This window comes from Prinia subflava, chromosome 15, assembly GCF_021018805.1.
Source record: "Prinia subflava isolate CZ2003 ecotype Zambia chromosome 15, Cam_Psub_1.2, whole genome shotgun sequence".
NCBI classification, from domain to species: Eukaryota; Metazoa; Chordata; class Aves; order Passeriformes; family Cisticolidae; genus Prinia; species Prinia subflava.
In genome coordinates this window covers 8,088,596-8,110,723 of record NC_086261.1, presented here as the reverse complement: position 1 = coordinate 8,110,723, position 22,128 = coordinate 8,088,596, and the positions used below count along the sequence as shown (strand labels likewise).

General features: G+C 39.8%; 1 protein-coding gene across 6 annotated transcripts in view; it reads right to left on the bottom strand.

Annotated features, from left to right (window-relative positions):
* Positions 1–1,943: 1,943 nt before the first annotated feature.
* Positions 1,944–22,128, bottom strand: part of ZFAND6 (zinc finger AN1-type containing 6) — a 35,237-nt gene continuing 15,052 nt past the window's right edge. For all 6 annotated transcript variants that reach the window (XM_063412298.1, XM_063412301.1, XM_063412299.1 and 3 more), the window contains 5 exons: positions 12,171–12,340; positions 10,970–11,081; positions 8,734–8,834; positions 3,497–3,610; positions 1,944–2,904 (listed from right to left, as the gene is read on the bottom strand). In XM_063412298.1, the coding sequence (XP_063268368.1) occupies positions 2,756–2,904; positions 3,497–3,610; positions 8,734–8,834; positions 10,970–11,081; positions 12,171–12,321 (627 nt within the window). In that variant the 5' untranslated portion in view covers positions 12,322–12,340 and the 3' untranslated portion in view covers positions 1,944–2,755. The remainder of the gene's footprint in view (positions 2,905–3,496; positions 3,611–8,733; positions 8,835–10,969; positions 11,082–12,170; positions 12,341–22,128) is intronic.

Sequence of the window (22,128 nt, the reverse complement as noted above, 5' to 3'; positions counted from 1 at the left end):
ACTGTTGGAAATGTTTTAAACACAGTGAAGATGTTTTGTGGAGAGATTATAGGATCTGGGCTACAGAACCTGTTTATCCCAAAACTGAAACAAAACCACGTGTGTAAAACCTGCTCCAATACAGTGCCCAACGTGAGGAGTCACATTCATTCAAGCATTTTGTAGTGCTGTGAATGTGCTGGTGTTAATTAAAATGTTAATCTGCTAACCTCAAGCTGATGACACAAAATACAGATTGACATGCAGATCAACCACCAGGATAACACAGGGCCACTGCCAAAGCAAACAAACACAACACACAATTCTCAGGTGTCACAGAAAGGTGGACATCCAGTCTAAATGTAACCTTATACAACAGGACCATAAACTCCTTCAATATTGACTCTGAGGCCCCTGCCCAAGCCAGGCCAAAGGAGGTTTATTAGACGGCTTGGAGAAGGACAGGTGTGGAAGCAGAACTCCCCACAGTGGTTCTGCCTCACCATGGGCACTGCCAGGTGAGGATCCTACTGTGTCATCAAGAGCCACAGGAGCAGTTGCTTCATCACTGTTCATCACAAGGAAGTATGTGAATATTTTTCTTGGACCTTTTCTTCTTTTAGGCACCAGAAAACACAAACCTAACAGCTTTTCCCCTGCCTTGGGAAATCTAAGGTGTCTTCTCTACCTGGCCCAGAAGCATCACTGTCAGGTGAAAGGCAGATTGGTCAGGAGGGCACTCAAGAGAGAGAAAAGGACATGCTTAGGAAAAGGAAAAGAGAGAGACCAGAAACAGGAGGAGGGAGGAATCAAACTGAAGAGGATTAGAGAACAGGGAAGTAGCAGCAAAGAAAGCAAATACCCACCCAAAGGCAACACTGCTGCTCTTCCATGCTCTGTGCTGTGTAAGAGGAAGTTTAGCAAATGCTTTGGGGAAATACAGGAGCTCTACCCTGTGATAAGGCACATCATTACTGAAACTTGCCAGTAAGATATTTATTTCTTCCTTCCTTTACTATAAACTCCATGTGCCTCGTAGATTGTGGTTAGGCCATTTCAGCAAGCACAAGCTACTTCATTTATTATTCAGCCTTGCAGATTACTTTCTGTAACTACCAGAGAAAGCTCCTTCTGCTGCACAGTTTATATCCTAAATGTAGTGCTTTATCTACTAATTGCCAGCCATAGCTTTTAAAGAGCATTCTGAATTTTAAAGGATGGAGCCAGCTTTGATTAAAAATTTAATGTTTTAAATAAAGCTGCGCAATCACATTTGTTTCACAAATACTCCAAAGCAGCAGCAAAGTCACTCAGTGCGATTTCAACTGCAGATCAGCACCATCTGGAGAGGAGCTGGTGCTACTCTATTAGTGCACTGTTAGCTTTGGTGACAAGCAGCACTGGCTGAAGTTTCCATGGCACTACATAAGCCACCTTTAAGTTATGGAGATGACCTGGGCTGAGGCACAGACTTTGATCTCAAGACAGGCAGCCTTGAAGAGAGGAACTTAATGAGCATCCTCACAAGACAAGAAAAGAACAATTCCTCCAGAAGTGCCACCTGTCAGACACTGGATCCCAAACCCACAGCCCCATTTCCTAGAATCACACACATGACTCCACAGCCCTTTTATGGCCAAATCAGTTTTACCTTTAGATCTGGCTCAACTGAAGTACATTCATTGTCACAATGTCACAAAGGCCCCACATTCCTGCACATGAGATGTGCTGCACAGGAAGCATGGAGAGCTCCCTGGGCAGAACTAACAGACAAGGTCTAGAAACTGCAGTGTCTCTGGTAGTTACAGGTGAAGATTAAAAAAATCAGAATTTAGCTGGCGTTGGGATACATGTGGTAGCTGTGAATGAATACACTTTAAGTAAAGGAACCACTAATGGAAGGTCCCCATTAAAATAAAGCAAGAGAAATCCAACTTACATATGCCAGTGACAGCCACAGGGGCTTGAATTTTTTTAAATTTTATTTAATCAAAGTTAAGACGTGGATAAACATAAATACAGCACAGGTACTTCAGATCATTCTTCATATTTGTGTACAGACAAACTGATGGATGTAATCCCAATGAAAACTGCAGTCAATGAAGTGCATACAGCCTTCCCCCCACACACACAAAAACAAACCCCAATTAAAAAAAAGAAAACAACAAAAAACCCCACACAATCTCAGCACACACTCTCATTACAAATGATTCATACATAAATAGGTAGAGGGTGCAAACAAGCTAATATGCGAACATGTATAACCTCTCGTTAATGGGAAAAAAAACCAGAAGCAGCCATAATGATTAAAATACATTCAGTTACTGATAACTAGTTGTGCCATACAAGGCATTATCAATTAAAAAAAAAAAAAGGAAATTGTGCTGCAGAGAAAAGCTATATACAACAAGAAAATAAACTGCAAAGTTAACGCATGCATGTTTTATCCTGGAAAAGCACAGCCCTCCAATATTTTCTCCATGTTTGTTATAAAAGCCCTCTGCACTCAACTAAAATTAAAATGATCTTAAAGGATAATACTTGTAAAGTTTACTTAAGTCTTCAGCCACAGAAAACTGCAATGAAAATAATGTTCAGAGTCATTTTCAAAACAAAAAAAATGAAAACAAAAAAATCTATTCATCTGATGACATGCATGATTAAAGGTCTAGGCAAGATACACTGCTCTACGTTCCTGATGACTAAGGAAAAAAGCTCAAGTCAATTTAATCTGCAGATGGTCAGAAGATTTTTGTATTCCAGCAGAAGCAGCAGTTCAGATCTTCTGAATCTTTTCCCCAACAACTACAGGATTCTCTTTTCTGATTTTCTCAGCAGCATCAGCTTTGTAATTGTAAGAGCAACTGTGTACATCTGAGTAACGGTGCATTCCACAGTAAACGTTCCCACACCGACATTCGAACCCTGTGGACAGAAACAGCAGCTTAGACATTTCAACATCCTTAATTACACTGGTTTGCTTTAAATCCTGAATGTGTTCACTCACTAGCAATAAATCTCAGTCACCAGTGTCATTCATTCAGCCAAAGAGCCTCTGCTGCAGAAAGCATAAGAATCACAAGTAACGCATTTTTAAGTTATTACAGCAGGATATGACTTGACCATTCCTTCTTTTTTTCATGACACTAGCACAGAACATTCCTAGAGAACTCCTGCTCTTTTGCTATGTTCATGAATCTTCACCCTCCAGAACTCAAGCCCTTTCAGTGGACCACTGCAAAGATGGCTACTGAATGGCAGCAAGTTGTCACCCAATTCCTTAGCTAAGCAGACTTCCAAAAGGAAGTGTTTGGAATTATGAACTTCGCTTTAAGACAGGAGGCTGAAAAACAAAATGATACATGAATGACTAATCTAGTAAGAGTCAGCTGAAAGCACCTTTGACTGTTATTTCAAATCAATATCAAATGACTATGCCCCATTTTCCCTTTAAGATAACACTTCAAAGGGCCAAAGCCTAAACAAGCTAAAGGAAACTGAAATAAGTATTTCTTACCAGTCAGTCCAACCTTCTTCCTGCACATGAAACAACGATTCTTTTTCTGTTTTGGTTTGTCAAGTGACTTGTCCTGTTCTTCAGGTGTAGGCTCTGCATTCTCTGACACTGAAGCTGACATTAAAAAAGTTAGTAAGAACAGTGGAGAAAAGAAGTCTGACTCTCCCCTTTTAAGCCCTAAGTAAATCTAAAGCCCATCTTGTACATTTGGCCATTTTGCTGCAGCTTCCATATCTGAAACACATTGGTCTCTCCACAGCGACTGGAACTCCCTCTTTCTAAACCTTCAATACAATTTAAGAAAAGAACTCACCAAATACTCGAAAATACCACAAAAACAACCAAAAGAATAAACATTAGGTTTAACAGCAAGATTCAGTACTGTCAGATCTGGGAAGAAGATCCAACAGCCAAGTGTTTCTCCACAGTGTTACTCGCCCAGTTCCCAAAATCTGCTTGCAAGAAGCATTCTATGTAATAGGATCAGTTGAGTCAAACACCCTCTTTCAAAACCTGAATCAACATTATTTTTGCTGAATAATGCAACATGGAGGCCACAGAAAATGCAGTGTTCCAGAACAATCTCTACCACTGTGATGCTGCTGCTCTTGCACACCTGGAAAAAGCCTACACAGGACACAGTCTCTACCTGGGGTGAGAAGCACCAGTTCAAGAGACCAGACTTACAAGGTGGAACTATACTGTCCTGGAGTCCAGAAACAAGCAAGTAAAAGCCTAATTTTAAAGACATTTCTCCTAAGGCATCTTTCAACCTACTTCATGTTCTCTCACATCTAAAAGAAACAGGTTACAGGTTGTGTGGGAGAGTACGAACAAGTAATAGTAGTATTTGCCTGAGTCAAGTAAAAATAGAAGTTGGCTGGTTTTCCTCAAGTATTTGCACATTCCTTACATTACAAAACAGAAATAGAAACAGAAAAACCCCAACTTCACTTCAAGAAGGGCTAAGAGCCAAGCTCTGCCTACCAGACATAGCTAGACCACAGCAGGACAAGTCTCCAGTGAGTAAGATACACAGAAGTTGGGAGTATTTGCAGCAAAGAACAAAAGCAAGCTCCAGCTGGGAGGAGCGTGGATGGAAGCAAAGCTAGAACCAGTGCTGTAAGGAAGAGAATACAACAGCAAGCTCAGACATTTGTCAGGGAAAAAGCTGCAGGCATCTCTGTGCAGCTGGACTTTTGTTTGTCAGAGACTGTCAGATGCAGTTCTGTGCTGGCTCTTCACCAGCTGACAGCTCTTCTGCATGACAAATCCAGTGGGGTTCTTCATGTGCTGCTATTCTGGTCTTTTTTTTTTTTTTTTTAAAGGAAAGGGCACTCATCACTTTTGCTATGTATCAAAACATTGTACTAAGCAACATCAGTGGATAGTAAGATACCTGATCACCAGCAAAGACTTTGCCTGAGGGGACAGTATATTCCACAGGTTAATCTAGCAAAGATACTATTATACACGGTCTATTAAACCCTTCCAAGTCACCATCTATGTTACAAGCAGAGCTTCACTTTGTCCTGAAATTTATAACAATCCACAGTTTGCAAAAAAAAAAAAAACTGTTAAAGGGCACATTTCTGAGTGGGCATAATATCAAAAGCATGGCAAGGTAAGAACCAAAATCAGCAAGGACTAAAAGAGGTGAGTCTTACCAGAAGGGGTAAGACTTACTCAAATGAATTTTTGTGGTTTTACACAAAACAGATACTGCAGTGTTTATTAATTCATTAAGACATAGTCATGTCATGAGCTAACATTCTCCAGCTTGCATTTCCTGTTGTAGCAAAATCCAGTTACCTCAATGTAAGTTTCACTAAGAGCCTCTGTAACTATTAGCTAAATTTAGGAAAAACTGGCACTCTTCCCTGCATAACAAGGCTCTCATACACCCTTACATTTTCTTTGTGCGTATGGCTCTCACATTAAAAAGGTTTAAAAATATTTAAGAGCTGCTGCTCAGTGTAGAACCAAGTGGGAAGATTCTTCTACTGCATCACAAGTCCCTTTGTATCTACTGTAGTAACCATAAATTTTAGGTCTCAATTTGCTTTTGAATAGAAGTCAGATCTGAAACAAAATCCTCTACGATAATCACAAATATCCCAACCACTTTAGATGACCAAGTGCCAGTGTTCAGTCTATAAGCTACCTGTAATGACCACAGCAGAACAAAGGCAGGTAAGATACAATACTGCCCAGCTTGGAGCTTGCAGGAAATATTTTGCAGCCACTCCCAACTGCTGGACTTCATCTGGATTCCAGGATGCTGCTAACTGCTTTCCTTGAACCAAGTCCTCTCTTCCTCCAGCCTCAGCCCTGCCTGCAGCTGAAGAACAGAAGCCCTGGCAGCACCAGTACAAGCTGCCAACTAACCAAGAAGGAGTAAGGTGTGAACACAGGCACGTAATTCTGGAGCTGACAAGTTGGGCTGGCCACTAGAAGTTCCCTGATTTACAGAACATGTTTCTGGATGGTTTAACTCCAGGGATGATTTACCCCAAGGAATTGAAGCACCTCTTTACCTGCTTGCAGGCTTGCCTGGAGGCAGCCCTGTTAATCCTCTGGCTACCAAATCAGGAATCCTGACTGGTTAATCCTAACAGGGCCATCACAGTTGAGCAAAAGGCACAACAGTCCAGGAGGTAATTAAAATAACTTAGAGAGATGCTCAGAACACAAGAAAACTGCTAGAAAAGCTGGACTGTACTTAATGAGTTTCATTTTAGGTCATCTTTAATGGTATTTTCATGGTATTTAAGAACATTAAAATTTAAAAAAATTCTATTAGCCCCTATCTTAAAGCATCTGGGCTTTTGCACTGTTCCACACACATCATTATACAAACATTAGCTCTAAAAATCGACATTTATTAACATATTCTAGACTTTTCCTCTATTTCTTCTGCAATGCATAAATCCAACAAAGACAAATCTGAACTGCTCTTTGGGAATTTTATCCCTTTGTACTTTTAGCTTGATTACAAACAGCAAGGACTGTGTTGCACACAGCTCAAGTCTCATTTATCTGTCTGCTTTAGAAAAGTAATAATAGTAATCTAAGAAAGCTTAATTATTCACCCAGTCCTTCATTCAATGTTGTTGTAGCCTGGTAATTTTTGTTAAATGGCAAGTTAAGGGGACCTCAGCTGAACACAATACATTAACTTACACCAGAACAATTCACCCCAGAACAGACATTCCCACAAGGCAAGATTTTATCAAAATAAATACTGACATTATTTCTCCTGTTCCCCTGCATCAACAGAAGTACTGTTACATGCACTTCACTCCAGGACCAACCAGGACATTGCTGTGACCTTATCTTTTTCTAAATGTTAGAAACTTAGGCAATGCTAAAAAACCCCACTTGGATTCACATGTTTGTGTTACATGTTTGTCAGCAACCTAAAATTCAAATTCCAAAAAAAAAACTTCAGGATGCACAACTGTGACAGCAATTCAATGAAATCCCTCTCAGCATCCATTCTAAGCTGCTTTCCTTCCAAACTTGTATTTTCAAATCAAAATGCTTTAAAACTGGAAACACTACACTCCCTATGATTTTCAGTTAAGGGACAACACAGAAGGAACTCTTAAGGAAGTAAGGCTGACCCTTCCAGAGAGTTATAAATAGGGATGGTAATTTAGAACTGCAACTACATGCTGGTGATGTTCTTAGTTTAGAAATGAGCATACAAAGAAAAGGACAGAGGACACAGCTGAGTAATCTGAACACCTGATATACACTGATCCTTGAAAAACATTCTGTAAAACACAGACACATCCCTGAAATCAAAGCTTCTGGTTGAGAAACCCCTTATCTTCTCATCAGGAGAATGAGCTGAAGAGGTAGAGAATTAGAAGCAGAACAAATTGATCCAAATGAGTTAGAAGAGAGACATGCCTCTGAAAACTTGCTGGGAAAAGTCTTTTCACAGGCCCAAGTCACCTCACAGTGACTCTGTAAGATGAAGCACTCCCTCCACCTCCCAGTGAAAAGCCAGTAGATGCACTGTCAAAACTGAGACAAGAGCTCTCAGCTCCAGAACACAAACTTCCTAACAGGTATTACAGTGCCTCTAGAATGTATTTTTTCAAGAGTAAAGATGTTTCTAAAAATTGACACCTCAAAGGTTAGTAAAGGAGGTAAAAAATGGAATTAAAAGCTTTTCTCCCAAGTTTATTAACCAAAGAGAAGGCCTTACTCAGCACAGTTGCTGACTAATGACTCATATTCCATCCTACAGAAAGGGACAGGTCAGGTTTAGAAAAGTATCTCACAAGCAAAACTTTGATACCACAGATACAGTCAAAGAACTAATATTTAGAATGTTTAAGTGGAATTAGAAGTTGTATCTGTAAAGAAACCACACTTCTATGTTTAGACTAGTCCACAGAAAAATAAAAAATCCTCCCCACTAAAACCTAAACTGTCTTAGCAGAAGGCAGAATACCTACTGACTTACCTTTAATTAAGTTTTATAATGCTTATAGGTTACCAGTATGAGTATATTTTGTATACTACCTGACATCTATTCATTTCCTAAGAAATACTATTACGTATTTTTTTAGTATTAAGCTCTGAAAGTCTACACACAGAAAACAAGAAAAAGGTGAAAAGAAACCTTGCATTGTACCAGCAAGAAGAATTTTAGGATAATATAGTTAACCCACTCAGCCACTGTCCTTCAAGCAAACATAGCCTGTGGTTTGGTAATTTTGTACCTGATAAAGTGAATTTCAGTAGTTCAAAATCTTACACCACTACAGTTCATAGGTGAAAGGTTCTTTTCTAGGTGTTTCCTGTTTATAAAAGATACTCACCCTGTTCTTGCAATGGCTATGTCAAACACCCTCTATAACAAACATGCTCAAACTTCAGATATGTGCTTTACATGGTTACTCTGAGAAGTAACAGATACTCAAAACTCTTAGATGCAGTAGCCATGGAATAGAGGCAGAACAGGATGTTGATCTATGATGTGCATTTCCAACACCAATTAACACACTTGTTTATGGCAGACACTGACATTACCAATTAAACACAAGGTTTCAGTTTGACTTGCTGTTTAAGAAAAGAAACCTCATCCTTATTTTGCCTTCTGACTTCACAGACTATTTGGGTTTGAGAATCAGCCACGTCTTGAACTGGAGTGTATTAAGAACAGTTAAAATTTAAAAAGTATTATTCATAAGTTCTGTCACTGAAAACTAGGCACCAACCTTGCAACCCTTCTGTCTCAGGTACTGTTTTGTCCACAGCCGTACTATCCGCTTGGGAGGATGCTACGGATTCTGTTAAAAGTGACTGACTTGACACAGGGCTGAGGGCAAAAGAAGAAAGTTATGATTTTTATGATGCATTTCCACATTCTTTTCCTGTAAGAGATACATTAGAGCACCTCTTGATGAAAAGGTATTCCAGAACTTTTCACTCTGAAGTTGTTTCTGTAACCACTTAAAACTGCCACAATCTGAACTGAACAAAAGGTAAAAATATTTTTTAATTTTTTAATTCATTCTGAATGCAACAACACAGTTCCACAAAAAAAAAAAAACAGGAAAAATATTTTGGGTGGTTTGGCATACCATCATTCCACACAGAAGCAACAATGCAACATTCAATATGCAAGCATCTTTATAACATAAGTCAGCAAGATAATTGTAGAGGAGACAGTTTCAGTGTTCTGGTGATTTTCAGTTTTCTGAACAAGAAAATTGCAGCATGTCAACGCTTCCAGTAATCAAGCTGTAGCAGCTGCACACAGAACCCCTTGGATTTTCACAGTGTAAAGTGGTGCAGGCCAAACTTCCCAACCCTTTAGCCATACTGCTCAATCAGAGCACGGCTGAACACTCACCAATGAACACCCTGAGCAGGTGAGAGAGCAATTCAACACTAGCCATCACTCCCAGCCAAGCTGCTCATCCAGCAGCTCTCCTATGGAACAAGACAGAGCTCAAGTCCCAAGCAAGAGGTGGCACTGTCTCGTTTGCATTTTTTTTTTCCTCCTTTCCACTGCAGGATTCACTCTGAAGGCAAAAACCAGATTATCCAGCAGCCCATGAACCAGCACTCCATGGCACAACCAAAGCACTGGAGTTGCAATTTTAATTGCCAAGAACTGCATGTAGGTCTTGAACTGCCCGTCTGGCCACCTGCAAAAGGGCATTGTCAATTAATTTTATCTGTCCTCAGAGTATTGTAAGTCTGAGGTATTTTCAGAGACTGAAGCTGAATTCCTGCTTTTTTATTTTGAAAAAAACCAAGCAAGTGACACTGATTTTTTCAAAGCACAAGTCCAAGAGCAACCATCCACTCATTTCTCCTGCAGCCAGTAATCAAGCTAGTGATCAGTGAGGTACTTCTGTTCTTTCATGGTTTTACTGAAGTGGTGAGAGAACAAAGTCAAGGCACTGTAATTGGTTCACATCTGTGCACTGACCTGGATGAACTTTTGTTTTTCTTTTATACACACCAGAAGAGTTGTTCCAGGGTAAGATATGTATTTTCTACCCCAACTAGAAACCTCAGAATGGAAAAACTAAATATAGCATCAAGCATGGCACCTAGCTCTCAGTTCATATGCAGGATCCAAGCATGAGATAACACCTCCTATAAAAAGCTAGGGAGCAGAAAACAGTCTGAGCAGAATCAGTCAGCAGTAACTGATGAAATCACCCTCAGCCTGTGTTCTACTACATTCATTTTTTTAAAGAAAAGTTGAAATGAGTATTACTGCAAGTTTAGCTTCCATAGGATATAACACACTAACACTTTTCACTCAAAAAAATTCCAAAGCACTGAAGTTGCTGTTGGTTGTGAACTGAACTAAACTGAAATGGAGCTACTAAATATAAACAAATATTTAGCTTTTACAAATGGAGAACACTTAGTAAGTCTGAGTGATTTACAAGAGGACATTATGTATCCTTGAATAATCCAGATGGAAATTACTTGTTTAATAAGAGATCAATTCAGTAGTACAACTTGTACCAAGACTTGCATTTTTATCCTGTTCTAGTACTCTCCAATCCTTGCAAAGCAAGGCTTGTTAACACATTATCATACATTTATTTATGAGATCTCTAGTAAACAGCTCCCTGCCATTTGACAAAATCCTCAGATTTCCAGGATGAAAAGAGTTCTCCTTTGGTAAATGTACAGCTTCACGTTGTGGAAGCAGAAGAACAGCCAGACAAATCTCTGCAGAACAGAAGCTGACACCTTCTATTTGAGGCTAAATTCTAAAGGCAAATTTCCATTTGAATGCCAGATGAAGCACAGAGATCTGCTAGCATTCACCCTGAGATCCCATGCTTTAAAGTTAGCACTGAAATCTTACACCTTTTCCTAATCCTGGTTCCAGCATTTAATTATGCAGGATCAGCACACTTCATTTAATCATTTTGACACAGATTTTTCCATGAAGACACGGAGCAGACCCAAGCACCTTACCTTGGCTGCATAGATGGAGTCGATGTAGAATCTAAAGTGGACTGAGTTTCCTGGGCACTGCTCTCTGTGCACTGGACCGGTAAGGACTCGGTGATGCTACTGACAGAGGCTGCTGCAAGACACACCCCGGGAAAATGTGTTATGCTATTTCCTGGGATTACAAAAATTACACATTTACGCTTCGATCCCTAAAACATCAGTCAGGAAAGTAATTGAATCTCTGTCTACACCACAATGAAAAGTAAATTTACAAAAAAATAATTGTTTGGCCATTTTTTGAGCTTGTTCCAGCCCCAGATCCCCAGAACTTACACTGCAGAAAATTTTGAAGCTGGAGTTTTAAAACTATTACTATTTTTTTGCTAATTAAAGCATCTACGAGCAACTTTCATAGCATGAACTGCTGTACTCTGACATGTGAAGCTGCTGTTTTGTTTAAAAAACCAAGATGGATCTGTGAGAACACCAGTATAGCATCCTAATGCCAACTCCAGATGCATTTTGAAGGTGTAGAACCCAGATCCTCAGATTTCAACAGAAGCTATTATTTCAATTTAAAAGAAAGGCAACAGTACACAGGGCACCAGGACAAAAAGGACAGAAAGTATGTGAAGTTAAGGAGAAACTATTGTTGCCTTTTTCTGACCTGGAAATGAAACTTGAGATAATTTTAGTAAGGAGGCAATATAAGAGCAGATCTTTATTTGAAGGCCTTCAAGGGCAGTTTTGGAAAGATGTGTTTTGGAAAGATGTGCACAAAAGCTCCTGAAGGCCTTCAAAAGAAAAACACATCACTATCAAGTGTTAGTACAGGTTAATCCTTCAGCATGAGGATGCAGAGATGAAATACCTGTACTTAAAATGCTTTTCACAAACATTCTGCAAGCTCAATCCTACCTCTGTCAGTGATTTCAGCAAAAATATGTTGGTGTTGTGTTTTTTCTGCATTTTTATGATTTCAAATCAGAAACACACAAATGACTGCAAAAGGTATTAGAGAGAGTCTACTTCTGAGCAGATTAGTGGCAGCACAATTACATTATGAGCACCCCATCCAAGCCCATTCCATAAGGTGAGGATGCTGCAGTGAAATGTTTTGCACCAATGCTCCAACAATCAGTGGGTATGGCCAGGAAGCTGCTGCCCTCAGTGCCACGTGGAGCTGTTCACACACACACACACCAGTGTTTGGGTTACTTACCAGGAGGGCTAATTCTACCATTGCTGTTCTGCCTTTGAAGGTGTTCTTTGTAGCACACTGAACACATGCCATTTGTGCGAGGATTCCCGTAAAATCCACAGCCAGTGGAACAAAGCATGGGCGCTTGGCTACGGTTGGTTTCTTGAGCCATTCTCCCTTCTTCTATAAACCTGAAATTGATACACACAACCCAGTAGTTAGAGGCCTGAGAAAATCCTTCTTTTACAGCTGACATTTGAAAATCTGGAATTTCCTACAGCTCAGCAAAAAGACCTTCCAGAAAAAAATGCCTTGTGGGTAACTTGGTGCCCTTTCCCAAAAAGTCTGCCCAATAACACAAACACAGTTATATGTAGGCTTTGCATAACCCACCCTCCCAGCTCCACCAATTTATTTTCAATATATACCCCACAAAGAAAAGTAATTTCAGCAAATATTGGAAGTATTACTGCTTCTGGCAGTCAGGTAAGGGAAGTAGGGGAGGGGGACACTTATGCTGAGACCTAAACACCTGACACTGTGCATGAGAACTCTAAAATAAGAGACAATGGGAACACAGGCTTACTGGCTGCATAGTAATTATAATTAACAACAGTCACATGAATTCACATGTCACTGTTTAGTCACTGCACCATTGGTGAAAGACGACAGACACAACTGCTTACCACAAACCTCATATTATGATTTTTACACACACTAAGAGAAAATCACCCTTACAGTCAAAAATATTAGTCCATAACTTCCTATTTATAAATTCTGGGTGAAAATATAATAAAAATGAGAAGAGATATACACGTTATAAGATATATGACATATGAGTTGTCACATTGTTCAACATCCCTAAATTAGGTTTTCATAAAAACTCTAATTTTTCCCCTGGCTTGCATTAATCAATTTTACAGATATTTGCAAGGTATTACAAAAAAAATACAACAAATAACAATTTCCATCAGTATTCTGAGGCTCCTAACTACTACCAAGTGGTCTAACTTGCATTTGTGGTCTAATGCAAATCATTTTTGAAATGTCATTTCAGGAGACAAAATTAATTAATATTAATATATATACATAAATATACAACTGCACTTTTTAAACCAATTTTGAAAGAAAAAACTTCTCATTAAGAAAATAGGCATATCAAGGTATCAATTATTTATATTTAATTCAAGACCAACTTAGGTCTACCATTTCCTGATTAAAAAGTAAGCTGAAGCATTGATAATTTTAATTCTTGAAAGTCAAGCCAAAGATAAGCAATGTTACTGAAAAAATAAAATCAGTCTTCAAAGTAACATCAGTATACATTTCAAACAAAAAGAAAAAAATCCAGAGGGAAAGGGGTTTCAAGATACTTGAATACTTCACCAATTGCCATATTATAAAACTAGATTAAACCACAGTGAGAAGTATCACAGTAGAAAATATATCCTTTTACATAAGATGTATTTGAAGCCAAAGACAAACAACTTTCCCACTATTTTGTTTCCAGAGAAATCTCCTCATCTTCTCGCACACCCACATCCACTTCATTTTGCTTTTATTTCCCCAAAATATATGAAATTGATACCAAGAGCAAACCTCTGGGTTGCAAAGCCAACAGCAACACAGAAACAAATCAAGTCTTCTGCTCACAGCAATAAGGTACTCTATGGACGAGGAAAGATTCAAGATACAAAACAAGGAAGATGTACAGGCAGGAAGACAAAATCTGATAGTATCTTTTTCAGCTTCAACCTGCAATTAAGCTTATTTCAGCTGTTGACTACACTCCCCCACCCCAACAGAGAAGCACTTGCTTTCGACATACAAAGCCCCCATTGACCTCACACCACAGCTAAATTTGATTTTTGCTGAAGTACTGTACTTGTAGCTGAAAGAGCACTTTCATTCCTGCTTTTCTCCAGACAGTCTTTCAGAATGAAACTGCAAGTAGTGCATGTGGAATTTAATTCTCATGCTGGGCCCAACATTTCAGAGAAGCCATTTCAGGGGAGCGCAAATGAATATGAGTTTGCTGTGCTTTGGTAACCAGAACCAATTTAAAGCTGAAACTTTACGCAAGTCACTTTTGGCATGGAATGTTTGAGATTGAAAGACTAATTAAAAACACTTTCGACTGAGTATTTCAAGAGCTAATAGAGATTCAATGTCATAATACAAGTATTAATCCTTTTAACTTTAGGCAGCAGCATATTAAAGAACTCTACACTAACTTCCAGATCGTACCATGATTTTCTTTCTGTTCAATATTAGCTTCAAGCAGCACACAGAAACTCAATAACTGCACCAGCCACTGCTAATATTCCCCAACACAAGGTTGCTGAAGAGACCAGGTGCTAACACAAACACAGAATAACAATCTCTTAACATGGACATAAAAAAAAAAAAGTTCTGCCCTAATTCAATAAACAAACTGTGAAAGGTGCCCAAAGATGCCCAGACGAAAAACAAGAAAAGCTGGCCTGAGTTCCAGCTAAGCCAGTTCCCAAGTTCATTAACAAATGGATCCTGTCACCAGTCAAAGCACAAGCCACTGGCATGAGGCTCCAAAATACTTCAGTCTCCAAAGGGAAGTGCCAGGGATTCTTCTGGAGAGTTTTAATAAGGGCCACAGGAAGCCGAAGATCTTCCCCTGGTTGCTAATATTCGAGAAATACAATGAATAAGAGATAGGATCAACGTGATGCAATGTTATGAAGTCAAAGGAGAACTTGCACCAAGACAACAGCTTGTTGGGTATGAAGGAGACAATTCCCACACATTTACTGCTGTGAGCTACCATCAGGAAAAGAAAGGACCATCATCAACACCAACTTTTCTGACAGTTCAGTGAGCTCAATCAGTTCATGTGCAAAAACACAGCAAGTAGAAAGTCCAACACAGGAGAGCCTGTGGAATTGATGTGAGGGAGGACATGTGACCAGGAGGGACAACACATATTTTTGCAGCCTGTAAGCTCCTGGGATGGCTGAACTCATCTATTTGAACCCTAAAGCCACAGAATGTCACACCAGTATAAGAAGTTCTCCCATGCTTAGCCCTTTCAGTGCTCACACACACCAAAATGAAACAAGGAAATGATCAAACTTTAAAAAATCAACCACTCCACCTTCTGCCAATTAGTTTCAACACAGATTGGTTTCTGAGCTCATTTGTCACACATGTGCTGTTTGGGCAGGAGAGAGGGTCTAGCTGCAGACACGTGTGGAAATGCCTGTTTCAGCAGCAGGGCAGGCTTGAAGAATTGAGAGAATGACTAGCCAAAAGCAGGCATTGAAAACAGAACGAAAGAGACCCAAGTACTGGCAGTTCCTGCCGCGGCACTGAGCCGTGCTCCCGCGGAGGGCAGGGCCGGGTGACACAGCAGGACCGAGGGACCGCTCCTGCCGCCGGCAAACAGCCACAGCACAGCAACCGCACTCCGGCCCCATCGCACCAAACACCAGCGCCGAGAGATCACTGAACAGATGTTCTTGGGGGAGGGAAGGACCTCCCATCAGCCCAGTTCTTGGCTCAGCTTCAGATGATTTTTGTTTCAAAACGGTCCTTAAATCCTCACGCAGGAAGACCCACAGTTACCACCGAGCCCAAACATCCCAAAGCAGTGGAGGTGGGCAGTGACCGCTGAAACAGCGCTGCCAGAGGGGCGAGCCTGCTCCCACAGCTCTGGCCACTGCTGCCCCCCTGTCCCTGCCTGCAGCCACATCAGCTCAGCATCTCACGGAAACAACACAAATATTTGTTCTGGTGCACTGGAGAGCTTGCTGATCTGATAGAAGATCAACTCCAGAGAAATGACATACACTGCACAGGAAGTGACATGGCTAAAAATAGGACAACGCTTTTTAGGGGCAGCAAGCCCTTGCTGAGCATCAAGTCTACTGTAAAATAAATCCCAAGTGCATACACTATCCATAATTTCAAAAATGGCATCCCCTAGCTTGGTTTCAATATGACACTTGAAGCAGCTTCATAGCTGAAGTGACAACAAGGCCTTGGGATCAACATGACTAGATGTATGTCCCCCTCAGTTTGAGGTGTCACAAAACAAACAGGGAGCTTGTCAAGCTCTGGAAATGCCTCTGGGCTCTGCCTGTTCCCCTAGAGCTGTGCCTGCACAGCATTCACAGGGTAATATTATGAATTCTGAAGGTTATTCTGAATGCAGAATTGATTTAACTTAAAGAAAAAAAAAGCCCAAACCAACAGAGCTCTTCACAGTATTTTAAGACATTCCCTGCTTTGCTTTACAATAGTTGTATAACCAGTTGTACAAGCACTAATGAGAAGGAGCTGACTAGAGGGAAGTGTAAGAGCCTTCAACAACTCCTCTCAGTGCAACCTCAGAACATCTACTTCATTGAAGATTATGGAATAAACACCCTCTTTCTGTATTAGCTAAAAATTGGTGAACTTCAGCTAAAATTATCTCTCTTTTCTTAAAGATATTTATTGCCACTAGAAGCATGGCAGCACACAGCTCGGCAGGCTAAGTCCTCCTTTTCCTACAAATAAGGTGTTTACAGTCTACCTGTTCCTGTTACTCCTATAATACACAACTTCATGCATTTAAAAATGCCCTCTTACTGCTGCTACAGGTCCCACCTTTCCTTCCTCACCACAGCACATCTTCAGAGTAAATCCCTCTCTGTACTAAGCAAAAAATATGCAAAGAACATGCCTATAAAACGTATTGAGTTGATACTGCAGAAACACTAAAGCAGAGCAAATCTTCTGGACATCACTTTCTCTGGAGAAAGAGACATCTTCCAATACTCTGTACAGCAAGTAACAAAATGCTTGTAGACATCTATTCCCCACAAAGCAGGCACTGGTCTTCCTCCCCGCTCCCCCTTTCTTCTTTTCTTTAATTAAAATGTTTATATGCCACTAGTTTCAAATAACTGATACCCTAGCTTTATAGGCTTCAAATGTTAATCAGTAAGATCAGAGAGAGCAGCATTTAGCAGGATTAAACACACAAGATTTAAGAATAATCTCTCCCCCCCCCCCCCCCCCTCCATTCTAGACAAGGAGAAAAAAAATTTGGCACAGAAGCCAGCTTTCTTTTCATATGTCTTCCCCAAAGAAAAAGGTCTCTTGAATACCAGTTACCCTCATATTTCAAGTTGTGGTAAGGAAAACAAGCAGATCCACACATCCTGCAGTATAGTCTTGTGTTCTGCAAATACTCCTAAAATCTGTGACTGTATGGGAAAGAACCCTCCCAAAAGCCAATGCTGAGACCACCCAAACAGCATTGTGCCTCAGCAGCACAGACACAATTTGAACCCTTCTGATGCCAGCTTGGAAACTGCTGCTCAAAGAGAAAGCAGAACACTGAGTGTGAGCTACTCTTCACTGTCAAAATCAGCACACTGACAGTTTTACCTGACACTCAACTCAAATGATAAATCCAATTTCAATAAGTGAATAATATATTCCACCCTCTGTCATAATCACCTTTATAATGAAGCAGTTTAGCACTGACTGAAATAGCACCAACACGAATGGTCATTTTCCCTTTGTGCTAATGAAGCAAGAACCTAAGAAGTGGTAATGCATCTGCTTAAATATACGAAGCCTCATTCCAGGCACAAATAAGACAAAGTTGGGCACACAAAAATACATTTCAGTTTGTAGCATGTACTGGCACAGATACTCAACACCACCTGTACCACCATATGAAAAGGCATACTGGTACAAAAAGCAATAAATAGGAAATGCACTTCTCTACAGGCTTATCAAAACAAAGGGCAAATAAAAGCCCAAGAGCAAAGTTCTGTTGAATCTTGTTGCAGAAGCTCCCAAAGCACTGGTTTGATGGAGGATACCAGTTCATATTGAAATTTGCTGCTCAGGTGTCCTGCTGGAAGCAGGACATTACTCCGAGTATAAAGCACTAGACTCACAAATTAACAGCAAGTTACAGAACAGTCCTTTTTTTTTTTTTTTTTTTTTTTTTTTTTTACTCCATTGCTGTCTCCCAAAAGGCTCCAATTTACATTCACTGAGCAGTCGTTTGTAGCTGCTTTAAGGTATTATCATGTCCCAGCAACTTGCTATGGAGCCAAGAAGAACTGGCAGATTTGAATAGGGGCCTCAGTCATTACAGCTCAGCCCAGCTTGCTGGTTGCAGTCAGACATGTCATTTCATCTTACAGCTCACCCCTGCTAAGGCACTGCAGCTGGTTCACATTTGCCAGCACAGCTACATGTGTAGTTACACTCTGACCCAGTTTCATCAGAATGCTTTGAGTTAAAAAAAGTGAATATGGTTAAGGACCAACTATGCAAGCAGATCTGTAAGGGCAGCGACCTCTTTGTTCGTGCAGCAGTAGAACACACAGCTGCTGCATTTTTCAAAACACAAGAGTTCCAACTTCCCCAGCACCAAGAGAATCCATATATTTTAAAGCTGTTTTAAAGCATTTTAAAGAACTCATTCCACTGAGCCTCCAGATTTCTTCCTGCTCAAACAAACTAAAGTTTTAAATTGCAATTTGAAGTAGAATTTCTATGACTTCATAACAAAAACAAAATACTCACGCTAGTGACCAAAGACTTACATAAGATGTTCTTCTAACTCACTTGACAAGTCATTTAATATCTACTATGTTCCTGTCAATTCCTGTTGAACAGCTTTTTGTTTTTGTTTCATGCACAGACTTAATTTAGGCTAAAATCAAGTACTTCTACTAGACACTCCTAGTAGAAACTTTACAAAAGAATAAGTTAGAGAAGTCTTTCCTTCACTTCCAATTTTAATAGATAGCAAGTTTAAACTCTTCCATACAAAAATTAAAATATTAATAAAATTTGGACACTTAAGAAAGCTATATCTCAGATTTCAGATGTCAGAAAGACCGTGAAAGACTCACACTAGTGGAAAAGAGACACACACGACAAAGTGCAAACTCAGAAGTGGCAGATGGACAGAAAACAGTTCAGGTTTTAGGAAGGGACAGCAACTTCTATAACTAATCTGAGCCAGAATATCATAGACCCAGGAACACCTGGTACAGACAAAGCCTCCAGTGTTAACACATGGATGCTGCTAACTACAGCTGACTGCTCTTGTACTTAAGGTTATGAGGAACAAGAGAACATTTCACTACAACCTCTCCACTCTTGCTAAGCAAGAACAAAGATGCACAGATTGTATACTGGTATCAAGGAGATCACTGATAATAAGGACTCAGTTTTCCATCCTTGTCTATATACACTATTAATAGATGGTACTTTGAAACTGTAATTACTACTTGTGACCATGCTTAACCTTTGCAAAGCACAGATTACCAGACCTAAAGATTAACTTCTGTAAAAGTGGTACCTCAGACTCTCATTCACCTCATGCAAAAGTATCTAATTGCTTGCAGTGACCACTCAAAAGCCTACAAACAAAAACAAGTATAAGCAAATCTTTCATATTTAATTTCCAAACTTTCTAGTATAGTCAACACACCAAATAAAGGGCCAATTCCATGAACTTCATTACTCTACTGAAGATTAATTCTAAAAAAAACCCCAATAATTAGCAGGCAATGTAAGAGGTACATTTTATAACCTAGTAGGAAGAATCATATTTTATTTATTTTGCATTTCAAAGAGCACAGACAAAAGGATTTGTGTTGGAATTGCCGGATGCTGCCACACAGAGCTACTGGTGTGATGCTGGGTTTTTTTGAGGAACGACCACTACTTTATGGAGCATCTGCTAACTGCTAAGACAGCTAAAAGATTAAGTGCAGTGCTCCATATAAAGCCTTCAACGCTCCTATTGATCATGCATTTCAGTTTGAGTCTAAAGCAGCAAATACAAGTCAAGATGTCAAGAATTATATCACTGCTTGCACATTTAAGCCTGTACATTGAGGCTTACCAGTTACTCTAGACTAACACTGTAGCACCACTAGAATTAGACCCTTGCATATGACAGCATCCAAACTTCCTGAACTCAAAGAAACATAATTTTTTCCTCTGACTTGGAAAACTTAAAAACCTCTTATTCCCCAATAGCACAATACATTTGTAGGCAAGCCCAGTTCATCCAGCAAACTCCAGTCCAGAGGAATATAGAAATGCTTTCAGAGAGAGGCACAAGTTTCTGTCTCTCCAGTGATGACTAGCAGAAGATCTAAGCTGACAAAGCTGCCTTTTTGGAGAGGTCAGCCTGAATGCAAGTGAAAACAACAAAACAAAACCTACACACAACAAAATTCACTTCTTGGGTTCAAGAGAAAAAACACCAAATAACCCTTGGAGTTAGACACGCTTGTTTTACAGGGAGCCATCAATGAAGATAACTAGTTAAACATTAAAAGCACTGAGAGCAACACAGTAACTACAGTTGTTCAGTATATAGTAAAGACAATTTCTAAATGAGTTACAGACAAAGGAAAGTCAACACGAGAAAATAGTATATCATTTGTTTCAGGAAGCTGTTTTGATCTGGCATGCGTGGGGGAGGCATGGTGAGAGAAGCTCAAGAGGCATATCTGAGGAACACAGAGGACACTGGCCAGCTAACCCCACTGGTCATGCTGTCCTACCCAAAGCACTCTATGCCCATACACAAGCCAGAGAAGAGTGTCCTCCTCTCCAAATATGAAGTTGTACTTACTCAGTTTAGCCTCCCTGGCTCACCCAAGATTTCAGGCAGACAGGCTGAGCGGGCCCATTTTTGGAAGATGGCTGTCTCTGAGACAAGACTGACACAGAAACCTGATGTGAAGTAACACAACCTGTGCAGCTACTTTTAAAAGAGCACCCTTTTAGAGAGTACTTGCTCTGGCATCTCTGCTCAAAAGGAATAAAAATTCAGAAGTTACACCCATTAGGAAAATCAAACCATGTCAGTAATTGCTCATCAGCAGTTGGCTATGTCAGCTCGCACAGTTTCCATCATGTATGGCTGAACTAGTGTCAAGCCACACAAGTCAGAGATACTGCTTTAGGAGCACTTTTCTTTCCCCTAGAGTTTGTGCTCTCTCATACCTGTATTCTGGCATTCAGGTGCTGCAGGAATCCTTGAGTTGCCCTTCATATTTTTACACAGCCCCATAAATTTAAGGTTTACCTGAAATCTGTAAGATTACAGAAATGCCTTCTTTTAAAATGCTCTACAAAAGGTAAGAGAGATACTTTGAAACAGACCAGACAGGGTTGCATTCTGCTTTTTCTGGTATCAGATGTTGAAGCTGGCCATTTCAGAAATCAGAGGTTGTATAAAATTAGAATCAGGAGATTCTAGAATTCTTTAAGTTCCTTTAGAATACCAGGCCAAAAGAGATGCAGGAGAGCAACTCCATAAACTATCTTTGGTGCTGTATTTTAAAACAGGTTTGACTTTACACACTGATGAGAAATAATCTGTAAGAAGGATTCAAACACTTACAAGATTACCCTCATAATTACTGAAAGAATAGATATAGATTCAGTAATCGCTTCTTTTGAGCTTCAGTGAATAAGTAATCTTCTCTCAATACAGCATAAGTTTCACTTATTTTAAGCATATCAAACCCAGAAGAGATAAAAGCCGCTTTAACACAAGTTCCCAAAATAGACAGCTTCTTGTTAACAAAGCACCTGTTGCTGAGAACTGACAGTAAGCACAAAACACATTATAATTTGTTTTCATAAACAGTGCTATGTAGAATTTTAATTAGCTTATAATGCCACATTCTACGTGGGCCTAATGCTAAGGGAAGTCCTGCTCTAATATAAGGGTTCCTATGCGTTAATAAAAAAAAAAAAAATCATCATTTCTGGCTAGGGCATCTTGAATTCAGCTTAACTTCCAAGAACACTGTGATTATCATGCGTGATGTGTAGCTTATTTAGAATTATGCACTATGTCTAATTTAAGTGTGCAAAATTACACAATACCCTTACTGTGGTTTGATGGGGAACTCAACCTAAAGCTGAAGCCTGACCAAAGAAAGAGGGTATGTAAGGA